At 41.5% G+C, this 15,381-nt stretch overlaps 1 protein-coding gene across 1 annotated transcript in view; it reads left to right on the top strand.

The window, feature by feature from the left end:
- gabra4 (gamma-aminobutyric acid type A receptor subunit alpha4) overlaps positions 1–14,762 on the top strand; it is a 30,071-nt gene extending 15,309 nt beyond the window's left edge. The window contains exons 8-9 of the mRNA XM_026186854.2: positions 5,827–6,083; positions 8,905–14,762. Of these exons, the coding sequence (XP_026042639.1) occupies positions 5,827–6,083; positions 8,905–9,441 (794 nt within the window). The 3' untranslated portion in view covers positions 9,442–14,762. The remainder of the gene's footprint in view (positions 1–5,826; positions 6,084–8,904) is intronic.
- The last annotated feature ends 619 nt before the right edge of the window (positions 14,763–15,381 follow it).

The following is a 15,381-nucleotide window of genomic DNA, read 5'->3' on the forward strand; positions in this document are numbered from 1 at the left end:
TAGGGCTGAAACTCACGAAAATACAGCAAGGCTAAACTGCGGGAAAACCTGAACATAAACTGGGAAACTATGACTATGACTTGACTGGGAAACTGTGAGAAGGGGTAGGGAAGGTAACACAAACAACGCGACGCTGAACACAGGAAGACGGAGGACTTAACTACACACATGAGGTGATGAGGAGACACATGAGGACACAGCTGACTAGAATGAGACATAATGACAAAGGGCGAGTAAGACTAAACATGTAGTAACAAGAAACACAAGGTAAAAGTAAAACAGGAAACATGGAGACTAGACATGACAACACAAGCTTAACAGACCTAAAGCACATGACAGACTAGAAAAGAACCCAAACACAGATTGCTGCGGTCTTTTGTATTTTGCATAGAACATATCAACTTCTCTGCAAACTCTCACCAAATAGTAGTCAAGCAGCAGTAACAACAAGTTCAACATAATCTGGAAATGCAGACCATTCACCTTCAAAGTAAAAGCCCTGTCGCATTTTTTCCCAGTGAGCAATGGTTGTCAAATAGTAGGACTATGTAACTGAAGGCTTATTAATTCGACCCTACATGGTCACATGTCCAAAATGAGGGAAAAGCAAACATTAGCAATCACAACACCTTGCCCGACTATCCTATGAAGCATACTAATTCATGCAATTTACTGTATCTTCTTATTTAGCTACATAAGTAACAGTCTATACAGTATATTCAGATATATGCTGCACTTGTTGTTGCACAGCTGCTTTCACTCTTTCTGCTTCCTGCTATAAGCTAATAACCTCAAAGCTTTATGTTCCTGAAGTACCAACATGAAAAAAACATCTCTCTATGCAGCGCTTGGAACAATCAAGTATCCAAACCAAGCATAATTATGGTGAAAGAATGGCTTCCGGATAATTTCTCTGATTTCAGCGACCCACACCATACTTTGCATTATATACATAATCAGTTCCAGAGTCAGTGAAATGTTTCCACGAAAGCTTTAATTTTAATTTTAATAGAAAACACCCACTGTTTCATTCTTTTGGCTATGTTAAGAAAAGCTCTCTATTAGAGGGTAACGTCCTCAGTCTGTGGCCTTGAGCTGCAGTTCACCTATCAATGTCATCCAGCTGCTTTTGACTGACAGGTAATTATATGGCGGTCACGTCCGGGCAAAGGAGACATGCGTTTATGTTGGGTAAGGGCTGTGACGCACAGATTGTTCCAGATCTTTGGCATAAAGGGGATTTTCTCCAAATCACATTATTGCTATTGGTTAATAGTACCAAGGGCGAGTGACGAGCGTCAGGCTTATACGGTGACCTTCTGTTATTGTAGAAGCCCCGCATAACCTTGGGTGCTGGTCAGACAGGTGTCTTGTTTTATTTTTATGGTCCCTCGCTGGGTAGTGCAGCGACAAATAAATGAGAACACATGACATTCAGTCCCGGTGTCTGCATGAACCTCAGTCAATGTGTCCTCTAGCTCTGTGATGTATAACCTTTCTTTATTTGAATTATTTCCACAATTTGAGAGTTACCAGTGTTAATGTGATATACAGGGTGGGCCATTTATATGGATACAATTCCATTTTATTACAATGTATCCATATAAATGGCCCACCCTGTAGTTAGGAAACTGCAAGCTCACAGTGGCATAATATAAGTTAATGCTTAGTTATATAAACAGTATTTGGAGGTAGAGCATGCTGACCATTGCTTAGATGTCTTAATTCATCTGCTGTATAACGACCTTGACTATCTTTAGCAGGACTATGATATAAGAAATTAAGTGGGTTGGTACCAAATTATTGATGGAAGTGATTGCCAATGAGACTGGAGAATACAGGGAGTGCAGAATTATTAGGCAAATGAGTATTTTGTCCACATCATCCTCTTCATGCATGTTGTCTTACTCCAAGCTGTATAGGCTCGAAAGCCTACTACCAATTAAGCATATTAGGTGATGTGCATCTCTGTAATGAGAAGGGGTGTGGTCTAATGACATCAACACCCTATATCAGGTGTGCATAATTATTAGGCAACGTCCTTTCCTTTGGCATGGTGGGTCAAAAGAAGGACTTGACAGGCTCAGAAAAGTCAAAAATAGTGAGATATCTTGCAGAGGGATGCAGCAGTCTCAAAATTGCAAAGCTTCTGAAGCGTGATCATCGAACAATCAAGCGTTTCATTCAAAATAGTCAACAGGGTCGCAAGAAGCGTGTGGAAAAACCAAGGCGCAAAATACCTGCCCATGAACTGAGAAAAGTCAAGCGTGCAGCTGCCAAGATGCCACTTGCCACCAGTTTGGCCATATTTCAGAGCTGCAACATCACTGGAGTGCCCAAAAGCACAAGGTGTGCAATACTCAGAGACATGGCCAAGGTAAGAAAGGCTGAAAGACGACCACCACTGAACAAGACACACAAGCTGAAACGTCAAGACTGGGCCAAGAAATATCTCAAGACTGGTTTTTCTAAGGTTTTATGGACCGATGAAATGAGAGTGAGTCTTGATGGGCCAGATGGATGGGCCCGTGGCTGGATTGGTAAAGGGCAGAGAGCTCCAGTCCGACTCAGACGCCAGCAAGGTGGAGGTGGAGTACTGGTTTGGGCTGGTATCATCAAAGATGAGCTTGTGGGGCCTTTTCGGGTTGAGGATGGAGTCAAGCTCAACTCCCAGTCCTACTGCCAGTTTCTGGAAGACACCTTCTTCAAGCAGTGGTACAGGAAGAAGTCTGCATCCTTCAAGAAAAACATGATTTTCATGCAGGACAATGCTCCATCACACGCGTCCAAGTACTCCACAGCGTGGCTGGCAAGAAAGGGTATAAAAGAAGAAAAACTAATGACATGGCCACCTTGTTCACCTGATCTGAACCCCATTGAGAACCTGTGGTCCATCATCAAATGTGAGATTTACAAGGAGGGAAAACAGTACACCTCTCTGAACAGTGTCTGGGAGGCTGTGGTTGCTGCTGCACGCAATGTTGATGGTGAACAGATCAAAACACTGACAGAATCCATGGATGGCAGGCTTTTGAGTGTCCTTGCAAAGAAAGGTGGCTATATTGTTTTTGAATGTCAGAAATGTATATTTGTGAATGTGGAGATGTTATATTGGTTTCACTGGTAAAAATAAATAATTGAAATAGGTATATATTTGATTTTTGTTAAGTTGCCTAATAATTCTGCACAGTAATAGTCACCTGCACACACAGATATCCCCCTAAAATAGCTAAAACTAAAAACAAACTAAAAACTACTTCCAAAAACATTCAGCTTTGATATTAATGAGTTTTTTGGGTTCATTGAGAACATGGTTGTTGTTCAATAATAAAATTATTCCTCAAAAATACAACTTGCCTAATAATTCTGCACTCCCTGTAGTGCTGACAGACAATTCACAGGAAGGGGCATATACAGTTAGGTCGACAAGTTTATAGACAGTGACAAAATGTTTATAATTTAGACTTAATTTAGTCTTTACATCATCTTATGGATTCTAAATCAGACGGTCAAGATGTGACGTTTTAGGTTTAATTTGTCACTTAGTACAATTTTTACTTTTACTTACTTTTTAATTGTGCAAGCAATAATAATAATAATGAATTGCATTTATATAGCACTTTACAATTCCACTATTCAGTCACTCTCACATTCACACACTGGTGGAGGCAAGCTACAGTTGTAGCCACAGCTGCCCTGGGGCAGACTGACAGAAGCGAGGCTGCCATCGGCCCCTCTGGCCAACACCAGTAGACGGTAGGTAAAGTGTCTTGCCCAAGGACACAACGACTGAGACTGTCCGAGCCGGGGCTCGAACCAGCAACCTTCCAATTACGAGATGAACTGCCAACTCTTGAGCCACGATCGTACCGCAAGTGGTTGGCCATTACACATACTTTTATACACAGTCCCCCATTTTCTAGTCAAGTCAATTCAAGTTAAGTTAAGTGGCTTTATTGTCATTCCAACCATGTGCAGTGGTACATACATAGTGAAACAAGACAATGTTCCTCCAAGACCGTGGTGCTGCATATGGCATATAACAGACAATCAACACAGGACTACATAAAGTGCAATTTGCAAAAATTGCAACCCCCCCTGAAGACAAAGACAACAACACCAGACAGAAAGAACGATACAGACACAGCAGTGCAATAGAAATGTGCAGAAGACTGAGCCGTATGGGCACCGGTTCAGCTCAGTGCGTTATAGCATTGTAAAGTAACTTTGTCAATCAATCAATCAATCAATCAATCAATCAATCAATTTTATTTATATAGCACTTTTAAAAACAAAATTTTTTGACCATATTACTGTACAATAAAATAATCAGATAAAATTTAAAAGGAAAGTAAAATAAAAGGTAAGAAAATAATAAGAATAAAATAATGACAGACTCATACAGAACTAAAAGCCAAAGAGTAAAAATGGGTCTTTAAGTGGGTGAATGAGTCGAGTCACTGAGTGTTCAGGAGTCTGACGGCTTGGGGGAAGAAGCTGTTTCACAGTCTGGCAGTGACGGCCCGAATGCTCTAGTACCTTTTGCCAGAAGGCAGCAGTGTTTTTCAGGGCCTCAAAAGTAATTGGACAATTGACTGACAAGCAGTTTCACGATCAGATGAGGCCTGTTCCTTTGTTTTTCCAGACAGACTGATTAAGAAGTTAAAAGATCTAGAGTTGATTCCAAGTATTGAACTTGTATTTGGCAGCTTTTAGCTGGAGCTCTTAATCTGAGGTCCACAGAGATGCCCAGATGCAAGAAGAGGAGGCTGAAAAATCAAAATAAAGGTACATCAGCGACATCAAAGAAGAAACTCCACAGAAGACAATGGATAAAAACTGTTCTTTCCTAGGTTACGAAAAAAATTTCACAACATCTAGCCGAGTCAAAAACATCGTTGAGGAGGTAGAGTGAGTGACAACAAAGAAGGTTTACAGCAACAACCACTGGTTACAATCAAGAAACTGATCATACAGCGCTCCACAGTCCAAATGACCCAAAGAAAGTACAAAAGAAGCCCAAGAGTTTTTCAAGGCAAAGAAATGTTCAGATTAGTTACCAGATCTCAACAAAATAGAGCAGCTTTACAGATACTGAAGACAAACTCGAGAGTGGAGCAACTGAAAGCAGCTGCAATAAAGGCGTAGCAGAGCAGCTCGAGGGAGGAAACAGTAGTCGGTGATATTCATGAATGGTAGACTTCAGACAGTCATTGATTACAAAGGATATTCACCTAAGTATTAACCACAAACCTTATGTTAAAGTTATGCTGGCTTGTCCAATTACTGCTGAGCCTCTGAAAATTTGTTTCTATGTATAAAAATGTTTGTAATGTTTGTTTGTTTAAAGCTGAAAGTCTGCATTCAATCACACCTTGATTGTTTGATTGAAAATCCACTGTGCTGGTGCAGACAGGCAACATCAGTCCTCAGAGTACAGAGTCGAGTGAAACTCTCAGAGTAGCTCAAGTGGACAAATGCTTTTTGTGGTTCTATTGTACATGTTTCTATTGCAAAGCTATACTGTATACTGTATATGGTTCATTATCCTTCTGCCTTCAGTTAATGAAATCTCCTGATGAGAAGAACATAATATATGGGTTATTGAACACATCTGGTTTTCTATTCCGATCTGCAGTGTTAAAATTCTGTGGTGAAGCCTCAGTTTTCCCAGTGAGATGGATATTTTTGCAACTCTACTTACATTCAAATTGAGTCAAATTCAGACTAATTATGTGCTTTGATCAAATATGAAAGAATTTATGTCAACTCCCTCTTTGACACAGGCTCATGTGTTCTTTTGTTTTTATTTTCCCACAAACCAAGGCATCACCACCGTCCTGACCATGACAACGCTCAGTATCAGTGCTCGCCATTCCCTCCCCAAGGTCTCGTACGCTACTGCGATGGACTGGTTCATCGCCGTCTGCTTCGCCTTTGTCTTCTCCGCCCTCATTGAGTTTGCCGCTGTCAACTACTTCACCAATGCACAGATTGAGCGCGCCAAAAAGAAGCCAGCCAAATGTCCCCCGGTGCCCCAATCCACGCCTGTCAAGGTCAAGGACGCAGAGGAAGTGCTGCAGGTGACTTCTGTTTCTCTCAAAGTGGCTCAATAATCTGATCACACTTTATTTCAAGGAGCACTCACAGAGCATGTCCCTTATTATGTGCTTACTGCCTTTAGCCTACACGTTTGAATCATCAGAAGTGGTTCCTGCATGTGAGAGTAGTCAGCTGAGCTCCTGCTTACAGGGTGTTAAGGAAAGCTAGAGAAACCTGGTCCCAGAACTTTACAAATGAAATCTTGCTTGTCAAATTAAAAACAACTGCTTGTTAAAAGACAGAAAAAAATGTGTGTGAGAGAGAAAATAAGACGGGTCTGAAAACAGCTTCACAGCACAGATGTTTGGGAGTAGTCACGAGGTGTGCAACCTTTCTTTTGAAATTATACGTGCATGAACTGACATAAGCGTCTATTTCTGTGTGACGAAGTTTAAGCAAATTGCATCGACACCATGGCAAGTTACATGGATTCAACGAGGATTCATGAATATACCATGAAGCTATTTTAAAGCTGTAAGTCAGATATGATGAATGTGTTGCAGTGCTGTTTATGTAACTGTAGGAATGTGTTCATGGCGCCAGATAAACACGTGCGATGTATTTGTCTCAGCCTGCATAATCTTCTGAAGAGTGTAAATCATAGGTCATCTGTTAACCGATCATTGAAGTTGACGTAACCCACCAGCGGATATGCCCGTTTTACAGTAACTACTTTAAGTTGTTCCCTTCTGCCTAAATCCCAGTGTGGCGTAATCATGCCTGAATGCAGTATAGTGACAACAGCGCTTCAGTGGATTAGGGGGTTGCCATGGCAACGCAGTCCGAATACATCTGTATAGGTTTCAGGATAGCTCTGGCAACAGGGGGGGAAATTAATACTCTCTTCCTCAGGAGCAGGTCCTGTTACCAGAGGGCTTGGCACATGGGTCACAGTGTGTTGATGGTTCCAACTCCTCAGCATTTTACCTCCTCCATGTTGAGACACAAACTCCACGCACACGCACACACTCCTCCTCTGCTGCACACGGGACACAATAACATTGGATCCTTTCTAATTCAAGGGGTGGGGGTGGTGTTGGTGGATTATTCCTGCGAATGCCTTAGTACCAGCATCACACTCTGCTTGAAAACATCAACTTTCAAAGGATAAGCTCCTTTGACGCTACAGTGCATTACCCCGATGCGGTGCTACCTACTTTCTGTCTTAAGCTTGTGTGAAGTGAGTGAAAGCCATGGTAAGTGACACCTGTATTACGCACAGTCTGGCGTCTGCCTTCACAAATCAAGGCCATCTGTGTCGGGGGACTGTGATCAGATCAATATGACAAAGTTTGTGGGGAGGAAGTAAACTTCACCTATCCTGCAAACTCCTTCAAACAGGAAGAAGAAAGGAGAGACGAAAAAATTCTTTGCACAAAATACGTTTGTTTTTTTTTAACACTCCTTTTTTTTGCTAACATCAATTCAATGGTTTATATTTTAAGATTAAGCTTCTACAGTAATACAGAGAAATAATCTCCCGAATCCAAACTGAGAGCTGGTTTCAATAACAAACTCAATCAAGAATTCCAGTTGGATTTGTCCAGTGTTATCAATAAGTGGTGGCATGGTGTTACAGGGGTTAAAACTATTGTCTGTCAGATGGCTTTTGGTTCAACCTGGTTGGGTTTCCTCAGTAAAGACATATCGTAGGATAAATGGTAATTCTAAATATAAAGGTAGAGGTGGATAAAATGCTTAAAGTGCATAGAATAAAGTAGTGCATCATTGTATTATTAAATCTGGCCTGTTGTGCAGAGAGCTTTGGGGGCTGCATTTGGAAAACTTTGAACATGGTGATAAATCTGGAAAATTCCTTGCTAACCACTTCAAGCTAAATACAGAAAAAAACAATTTATTCTAGAAAGGACTGGGAACATTATTTACAATAATACACAACAAATAAGCCTTGGCCTCTGTTGGACATGGGCACGGAGGGAGGAGTTCACCATCCCCATCACTCCCCGCTGGGATGCAGGTTTTTGTTGGTTCCGGGGACTGTGGCTGGATGTTCTGGTGTCGTCACTGACCCACTCACTCGGTGGTCTTGGAACTCCTTCTGTCGCTTGGACTTCTTCCGTGGTGCCAAGAACTTCCCAGGCAAAGGTACCAAGCGGTTCTTGGGCACCTGGAGCCTTGATCTCGACTCACACTAGGGTGGGCAGCTCCAGTGGGGTCGGCTGCCCGTCGCCACTGGTCCTTTGGGACTCCCACCCCTTGGCCATGCGGACCCCATCTAGGGCCTTCCTCATTCTCCTGCTGGAATGAGCGTGCAGATATTGCAGAGATGTGTGGACTTAGGTCTTCAGAACTCTTGAGGGCTGCGGATGGCACGGTTCTTTCTCTCTCTCTCACCACCCCCCCACAAGAAGATTGTTGATTTATGTACCTGCGCATTTTCAAATTTTTGTGTTCCAGGTGTTGTATGTTCGTTTTTTCTTACAGGTGCAGCAGTTGGCGATAGATTTGTATACTGAGTGGGCCATTTATATGGATACACCGTAATAAAATGGGAATGGTTGGTGATATTAAAGTCCTGTTTGTGGCACATTAGTATATGTGAGTGGGCAAGATGGGTGGTGACCATGGTGGCCATTTAGAAGTCGGCCATCCTGGATACAACTTTTGTTTTTTCAATAGGAAGAGGGCCATGTGACACATCAAACTTATTGGTAATGTCACAATGAAATGTATTTCAAGCTGTTAAACTGAACTAAAACACGAGGAACAAATTTAAATGTCAGTGTCAGTTTCACTTTCTTATCAGCCTGACTCAAATATGGTTATTCTCCTCTCTCGCAGCAAAATCCTGATACGAACGGTAATCTGAGGAAGCGCATGAATTATATCTCCCACCAAGAGTCGAGCAGTCAACAGAGAGCCCAGTCCACCACCAACATTGCAGGAGTAGGGCGAGGAAGGCCGCTGCGACCTTTAGCCGGTGGAACCAATGGCAGCTCCTCCACCCTCTCCCGCTCCAGCCCAAAGTCTGAGAGCCTGCTCAGCGTTGCGTCTTCCTCAGCGCAGCTGGTGAAGAGTACGCCTCAGGGTGCAGCTTCTACGCCAGACGTAATGGCGGGGACACCGTGCAAGCAGAACGCCAGCACTTCCTCTCTGCAGCATCTGCTGGGCCCGAAGCTGGAGCGCATCCAGATGATGGGGAACAAACTGGAGCCGAAGCAGACGCCGTGCTCCCAGCCCACCACTGCTGGTATGGGCGGAACCAGTAAAATTGACAAGTATGCACGGATCCTCTTCCCCGTGTCGTTTGGCGCATTTAACATGGTCTACTGGGTGGTTTACTTATCAAAGGACATGATGGTGGCTAAAGGTGGCTAGACGTGTCTTTTAACACATGGGATTACTGGAGTTTGTGAACATTATGTAGAACGTGTTGTTTTTGCCAAACAGATGAACAAAATGTGCCCATAAAGCACTTAAGAATATATTTATTTTTTTCTTCCTGAGTCCTGAAACTGCAAGCATGGGAACAAGCGAGCAAAATTAGAAAAACCTGACTCAACATAAGAAGGAACACCTGCACACTGGAGTATGCTACTGTCCTCTTTCTATTACATCATGCTTCATTTGACTGAAAAGGTCCTCATCAGCTTCAACTGATCTCTTCTGGCCTGCAGTCAAGATAAAGCATGGATTTTATTCATTTTCCTATTTTTGTACCCTGCACCTGGCAAGATGCGTGGACGTGTGTGCCATTGTTCTGAACTCAACTGCACCAACACTGTAAATATATAAATTTATTAGGATAAACAGATTTATATTTAATGAATACAGTTTACTTCCTTTTGAATAATTAAGACGTGTTGCTTTTGGTGCCAGCAGGTTAGAGGTTGCAAAATTAAAACGAGGGATTTCAGAATGGAAAATTGTTGAATGTTGGCCAAAAGGGTTTGAAAGTAAAATGGATTTGGCCAGAATGAAAGTCCTCAAACCAGGCTGAGTGGAGCTTTGGCCAGGACCTGATCAACCATGAAAAGCTTCTCTTGTATAGTACCTACTGCAAAGCATCTTTCACATACAAGAAGGATTAACTAATCTGAAATAGCGAATATGAAATTTGTGGATAAGTCGGGCAGAAAATAGTAAAGACAAGTTATGAATTCATGTAACAGTAGGCTTTAAGCTTCTTTCCAGCCGTAACAGATTGCGAATAGCAGACAAAGATTGTGTAAGTGATTAAAAAAGAGCCATAGCATGAACAAACACAGGGAGCAGAACACAAAGCCATTTGCTCGTAGACCACTGTGGCAATAAAATAATGAGCTGGTTGTTTGTTTCGAGACATTTCGGCGTGCTCAACAAAAGAATGTGACTCAACAGCAGCTCCAGGGGAGAAACACAACATCTAACTGCTGTCATCCACATTCTTAAATGTGTTTCCGTGCACTTTGATTTTGGGCATAAAACATTATTTAATTACTCTTCATGGGAAAGATCTCTCGTGTGTGTCTATGGAGCACACTCACTTGCTATCAAAACTACAGCAGATACACAACACGTTGAGCACATTTTGAAGGTTGAAATAACTTTTTCTCTCCTGTTTGGTAACCCCAGTGTCAGCTGACGCAGGGCTGTTGGTCACTAAGTTGACAGCTATTAGTAGGTTATGGAATTTATTAGTGTTGGCACTGATAATTGCTACAATTGCTACAACCACATTAAGTTATGGATGTGGTTGATATTTATCTGTTGTGTCAGATCAGTTAATGTTTAAAGATAATGACGAGTCATTTTCCATAGGGGGTAATCAGTTTGCACCTAATTTACTTCAGCTGCAGTTTATTACCAACCAGAAAACGATTGTACTGAAAATCAGAGTGCATATCTTTGGAAGTGTAAAGGCCTTTTCACATAGGTGCGCTTGTGCTGTGGTGTGTGCGAGCCATAGAGAAGAGTGGGTTTTAGAGCAGTTTTCACATTGTATGGGGAGGGTCTTAATACATTCTCCTGTCGTTCTGAATTAATGGGAAAATGTGTAAAGAATCTTACTTAAGATTATTTTCATGAGTAATATTGGCCTCTACTCGGTTTTTATTTCAGTTCAGGTCTTAAATGCTTTGAGATGCTGGCATCTTCGTGTAGAGCCCCCATGTACTCAGGCTGAAATTTATTTTAGTCGCTTCATCTCATATCCTGAAACCAGATGTTTTGAAGTGATCCTGTAAAAACACTGCAGTATCAAAAAGTCAAAGATGCTTCAAGTCAGCAGAGGCTGTTGGGATTCATTTATAAATTCAGAATTAGATGTGCTGACAAATAAACACTTTGAAAACAGTGGTCATAATAGCGAGGAGTGAAGCCCTTTACACACCGGACATGTAAAATTCAAGCTAATATTTCGTGCCTTGAAAATATTTTTCGGGCTCATCTATTTTTAATGCAGCCATTCGCACTGACCGATTTTGCATGACAAATTTGGGGCTTTTCTTTTTAAACCGAGCTAAATTTTTCAGATCCAAATAAACAACAAGCGTGCTCGTAGTTTAAAACATGCAACGGCTTGATGATGTCATCTTCAAGTTTTTAAAAAAATTCATTTTCTGCAAAAATGCTTTTGGTGTGTATCTGTGTAACACGACAAGTTTGGATCAGAAAAATTCTGTTTTCTGATCCAAACTTGCTTCTTTGCAACGCGCTCGAGGCGTAATGGCCTTAACTCAGAACTTGAGCTCATCTTAATCTACACGCTGGCTACTTCAACACTTGCTTAAGTATTGTTTTTTAAAATAGAGATTTTCTGCCTTCATTTAAAAAAATCTGTGCATACAAGCATTGATTTGAAAATATTGTCCATCTACATGAAAATGCTGAAAACAATAACAAATACTGGCCAATCAGAATCTTTAATGGAACAACTTTATTAGGTGAACAAAGATGGGCATAACAGAAATGTTTTAACTGAATGTGGAATGTAGAAATCTCTGTCTTTCTAAAAACACAGGAGCGTGAGTCCTTTGCATGTGTTAGCATCTAAACGTGCATAAAAAGATAAAGCAATAATATTTTGTCATGCAAGCAACACAGCACACAGTCTGATGTAAGAGTTAATAAAAGGCAAACACCAAGTTTCAGAAAACTCTGTTTTCAGTGACATAAAATGTGGACAAAAGGCCAAAATGGACAGAAAAGGCTAGTTATCAAAACAACTGTGTTGGGTTCATTTTGAGAGAGAGAGAAGACAAATATGCTCAAAGTGCATTTTCTTAAATTTATTTAGCAATTAAGGGTTCAAGTTTAAAAAAAAATGGCTGCAGTGTCTCTCTGCTCGCTCAGGAGACCCAAACGAACAAAGAGCCCCACACCCAGACAGTGAATGCTTTTTATTATGTGTGATAAACAGGACACTAAGGTGAAAGGTCAAAAGTTCTCCTTGTGTGACTGAGATCCAGTACTTACGTTTCTTCTTCTGCAGCTTTCTGTGCACTTCAGCCTTCTGCTAGCAACACTACCGTTACCATGACAACCACCTCTTATCCTCCGGTCAGACCTGCATAAAGACGGAGCTAGGGTGCGTTCCATAAGAGCAGATTTATGACCTTGTTCTTGTGAAGGGGGTCTTACTATGTTACACTGTGGGCCGTCAAAGACAACACACAAATAAGTGACGCTACTTATGAGATATTAGCCGTACATATAAACATAAATCCCAACAGTATGTGTAGAAAGGCCCCAAAAGGTAACCAAACGCTGCTACTTCCTCGCACCTACTCTTTAAATTACTCTAAACAGAAGCTAGGAGGTCCGTTAGCCAGGCTAGCTGCTTCCAGCTCTGTCTGGTTATTGTGCTAGGCTAATCAACTGCTGGCAGCGTCTTCATATTTACACTTTATATGTCTATAATCACTTTCAACTCTTTGGTAAGTGATGAAAAAACTTTATTTCCACAAGTCAGAAATGTTTAAACTCAGCTATTAGCTTCTACACATGATATATATGTGCTAATTTTTTCTTTTTAGACATTTTGAACCCTCAATATTAGTATTAGTGCTGACACATTTTTGTACTGTTTTTGTACAAGTAATAATCATATTTGGAGGAATTGAGGTCTAAGTTGTCAGCTACCATTAATCCAAGCATGCTGATAAAGAGAAGCTTGGTCATTTGGAAAGAGGTCAGAGTAGAGCTCCTAATCTAAAGGAGCCAGCTGAGGTGCTTCAACATCTGACCAGGATGCCTACTGTGCAGCTCCTAGGTGAGGTTTTGTCACAGCAGCGTAAGACCATGGAGCAGATTCACAACAAGCTTAAGAGATTACATCTCTCGGCTGGATTTGGAAAGTCTTGGTGACCCTCAGAAGAGAAGAGGGATAGAGGTGGACTATCAATCCAAATATCAATAGTATCGATACTATTGCTGGTATTGAACTGATACTAGTTCAATAGGATCGATAATTTGTTTCTATCCTCTAAGTTCAGTCCACTGATTTGTGTTAAATAAATATTTTTTTTAATTACTTGTAATTGGATCAGTACCAAAACTTGCAGTGTTGCACAGCACGACTGGGGGAGTGGGCAGGGAGCCGCAGATCCAGATACGTGGCAGAAAGTATGGATAGTCCCAAGAAACAGATAATATAAATGATAATATAAAAAAAAATTACAAAATAAACCTGAAACTTACTGGATGGTCTGGACCACACAGCAAGTTATATTATGTGTCATAAAATTCCATCAAAAAGTGTCGATGTGCAGTTTAGTGACTTGGATTATCAAAGATGAAGCCTAACAGTCACTAACTGGCTGCAGGCTTACACCTGCATAGTCTATGAAAACCGCTGTTCTCTTAACTTTAAATCTTCTCAGTTTTCAAATGGTTGAGCTTCGAGAAAATTCACTATACACCACTGCACAGCTGTTTTAACCAAAATCAAGTGGCCCCTCTGGGAGGACATTCATGTTTGGCATAGAAGTGTCTGATTTCAGTCACTAACAGTCTGACACTTTTTCCCCACATAGTGAATTTTCATTCTAATGCATGAAAGCAACTTTCAAACATGTTAAAGGAACAGAGGAAATCCAGTGTGCTTCCAGTGTGATCAGGACCTTGGTGCAGTTTCAGCCTCTGCTGACCTTTAGAGGTGATGAATCTGCCGGTAATTGAATCCTTGAATAGACAAAGGACACCATTATCTTGATAACACACAGCACCACAGCAGAAGATTGTCCTCCCTGCTGTCGGCTGTTGCTGTTCCCTAACTGGCTGATAGAGGTGAAGCAGGGGATGTTTTGTCATTGAACGCCTCGTCTGGACAAAACTGACATTCAGCGATGACGTTGCTAAAAAGTGCACAGAAGAAGTCTAGAAAATATCAGAAAATTACAGTTATCGTCCATAATTAAGCGCTTTAGCAGATTCTTTTTGCAAATAAATAATGTGTAGGTTAGCGTCATAATAGGAAGGAACAGAACTGACTCATCTTGAAGAGTCTATAATTATAATGTACAAGATCTCATTTTATATTTCCATAAAAGAAGCAGAAAAATCTCACGTGATAGATATATGTATGGTTTTTTTGGCCTATTTTTCTTCTTGTTGGAGAAACTGGAGGTTAAACAGTTGGCGGATGAGCTCAGCGTCACTCCTGCAGATAAAGATGTCATATGTACAGGGTGTGTGTGAGTGTGTGCGTGTGGGGGGGGGGGGGTCGTGATGTAGTAGGTGCCTAGTTTCTTGCTCTAACAGCCATATCATCCATGTAGTCATGGTTGTTGGCCCTCGGTTAGTCTAACAGGAGTTATGATGCTGCCACTGCAACGAGAATCACGCGGGCTGATGGACAGATCAAGATGCCCGGCGCCACTCACCTCTCCTAAATGCAGTCAAGTGTGAAATTGATTTTGCCGTCATTACCTCCCCGTTGGTCTCTGCTCTCATGCTCTCCCCATTCCTCTCTGTTTGCCACAACAGGCTACAAAATGCATCTCCTCATAAAAAAACAACAATAAGAACCCCCACAGACCATCCATGTACCAACGAGGAGCCAGTCAGCAACAGATTGATGGTCAGTGTAAATATGCTGTATCTCTGCGCTTCTAAATGTGTGCATGATTGATGGAGCAGCCGATGCCAGGTTGTGGATTTTCTGTTGTTGTTGGTTTATCTTTTTTCCCATAAACGAGCAGTGCTAGACAACAGTCGAACAAGCTCGCTTTGCCCCTTTCAGAGTTTACTCGTAGTGTTTGTGGAAAGTGTGAGCACTCCCAAATGATCATCATCAGGCTTCCTGAAAAACCACACAGTGCAGTTTAACTGGGCAAA

Source organism: Astatotilapia calliptera, chromosome 2 (assembly GCF_964374335.1).
Source record: "Astatotilapia calliptera chromosome 2, fAstCal68.1, whole genome shotgun sequence".
Classification (NCBI taxonomy): domain Eukaryota; kingdom Metazoa; phylum Chordata; class Actinopteri; order Cichliformes; family Cichlidae; genus Astatotilapia; species Astatotilapia calliptera.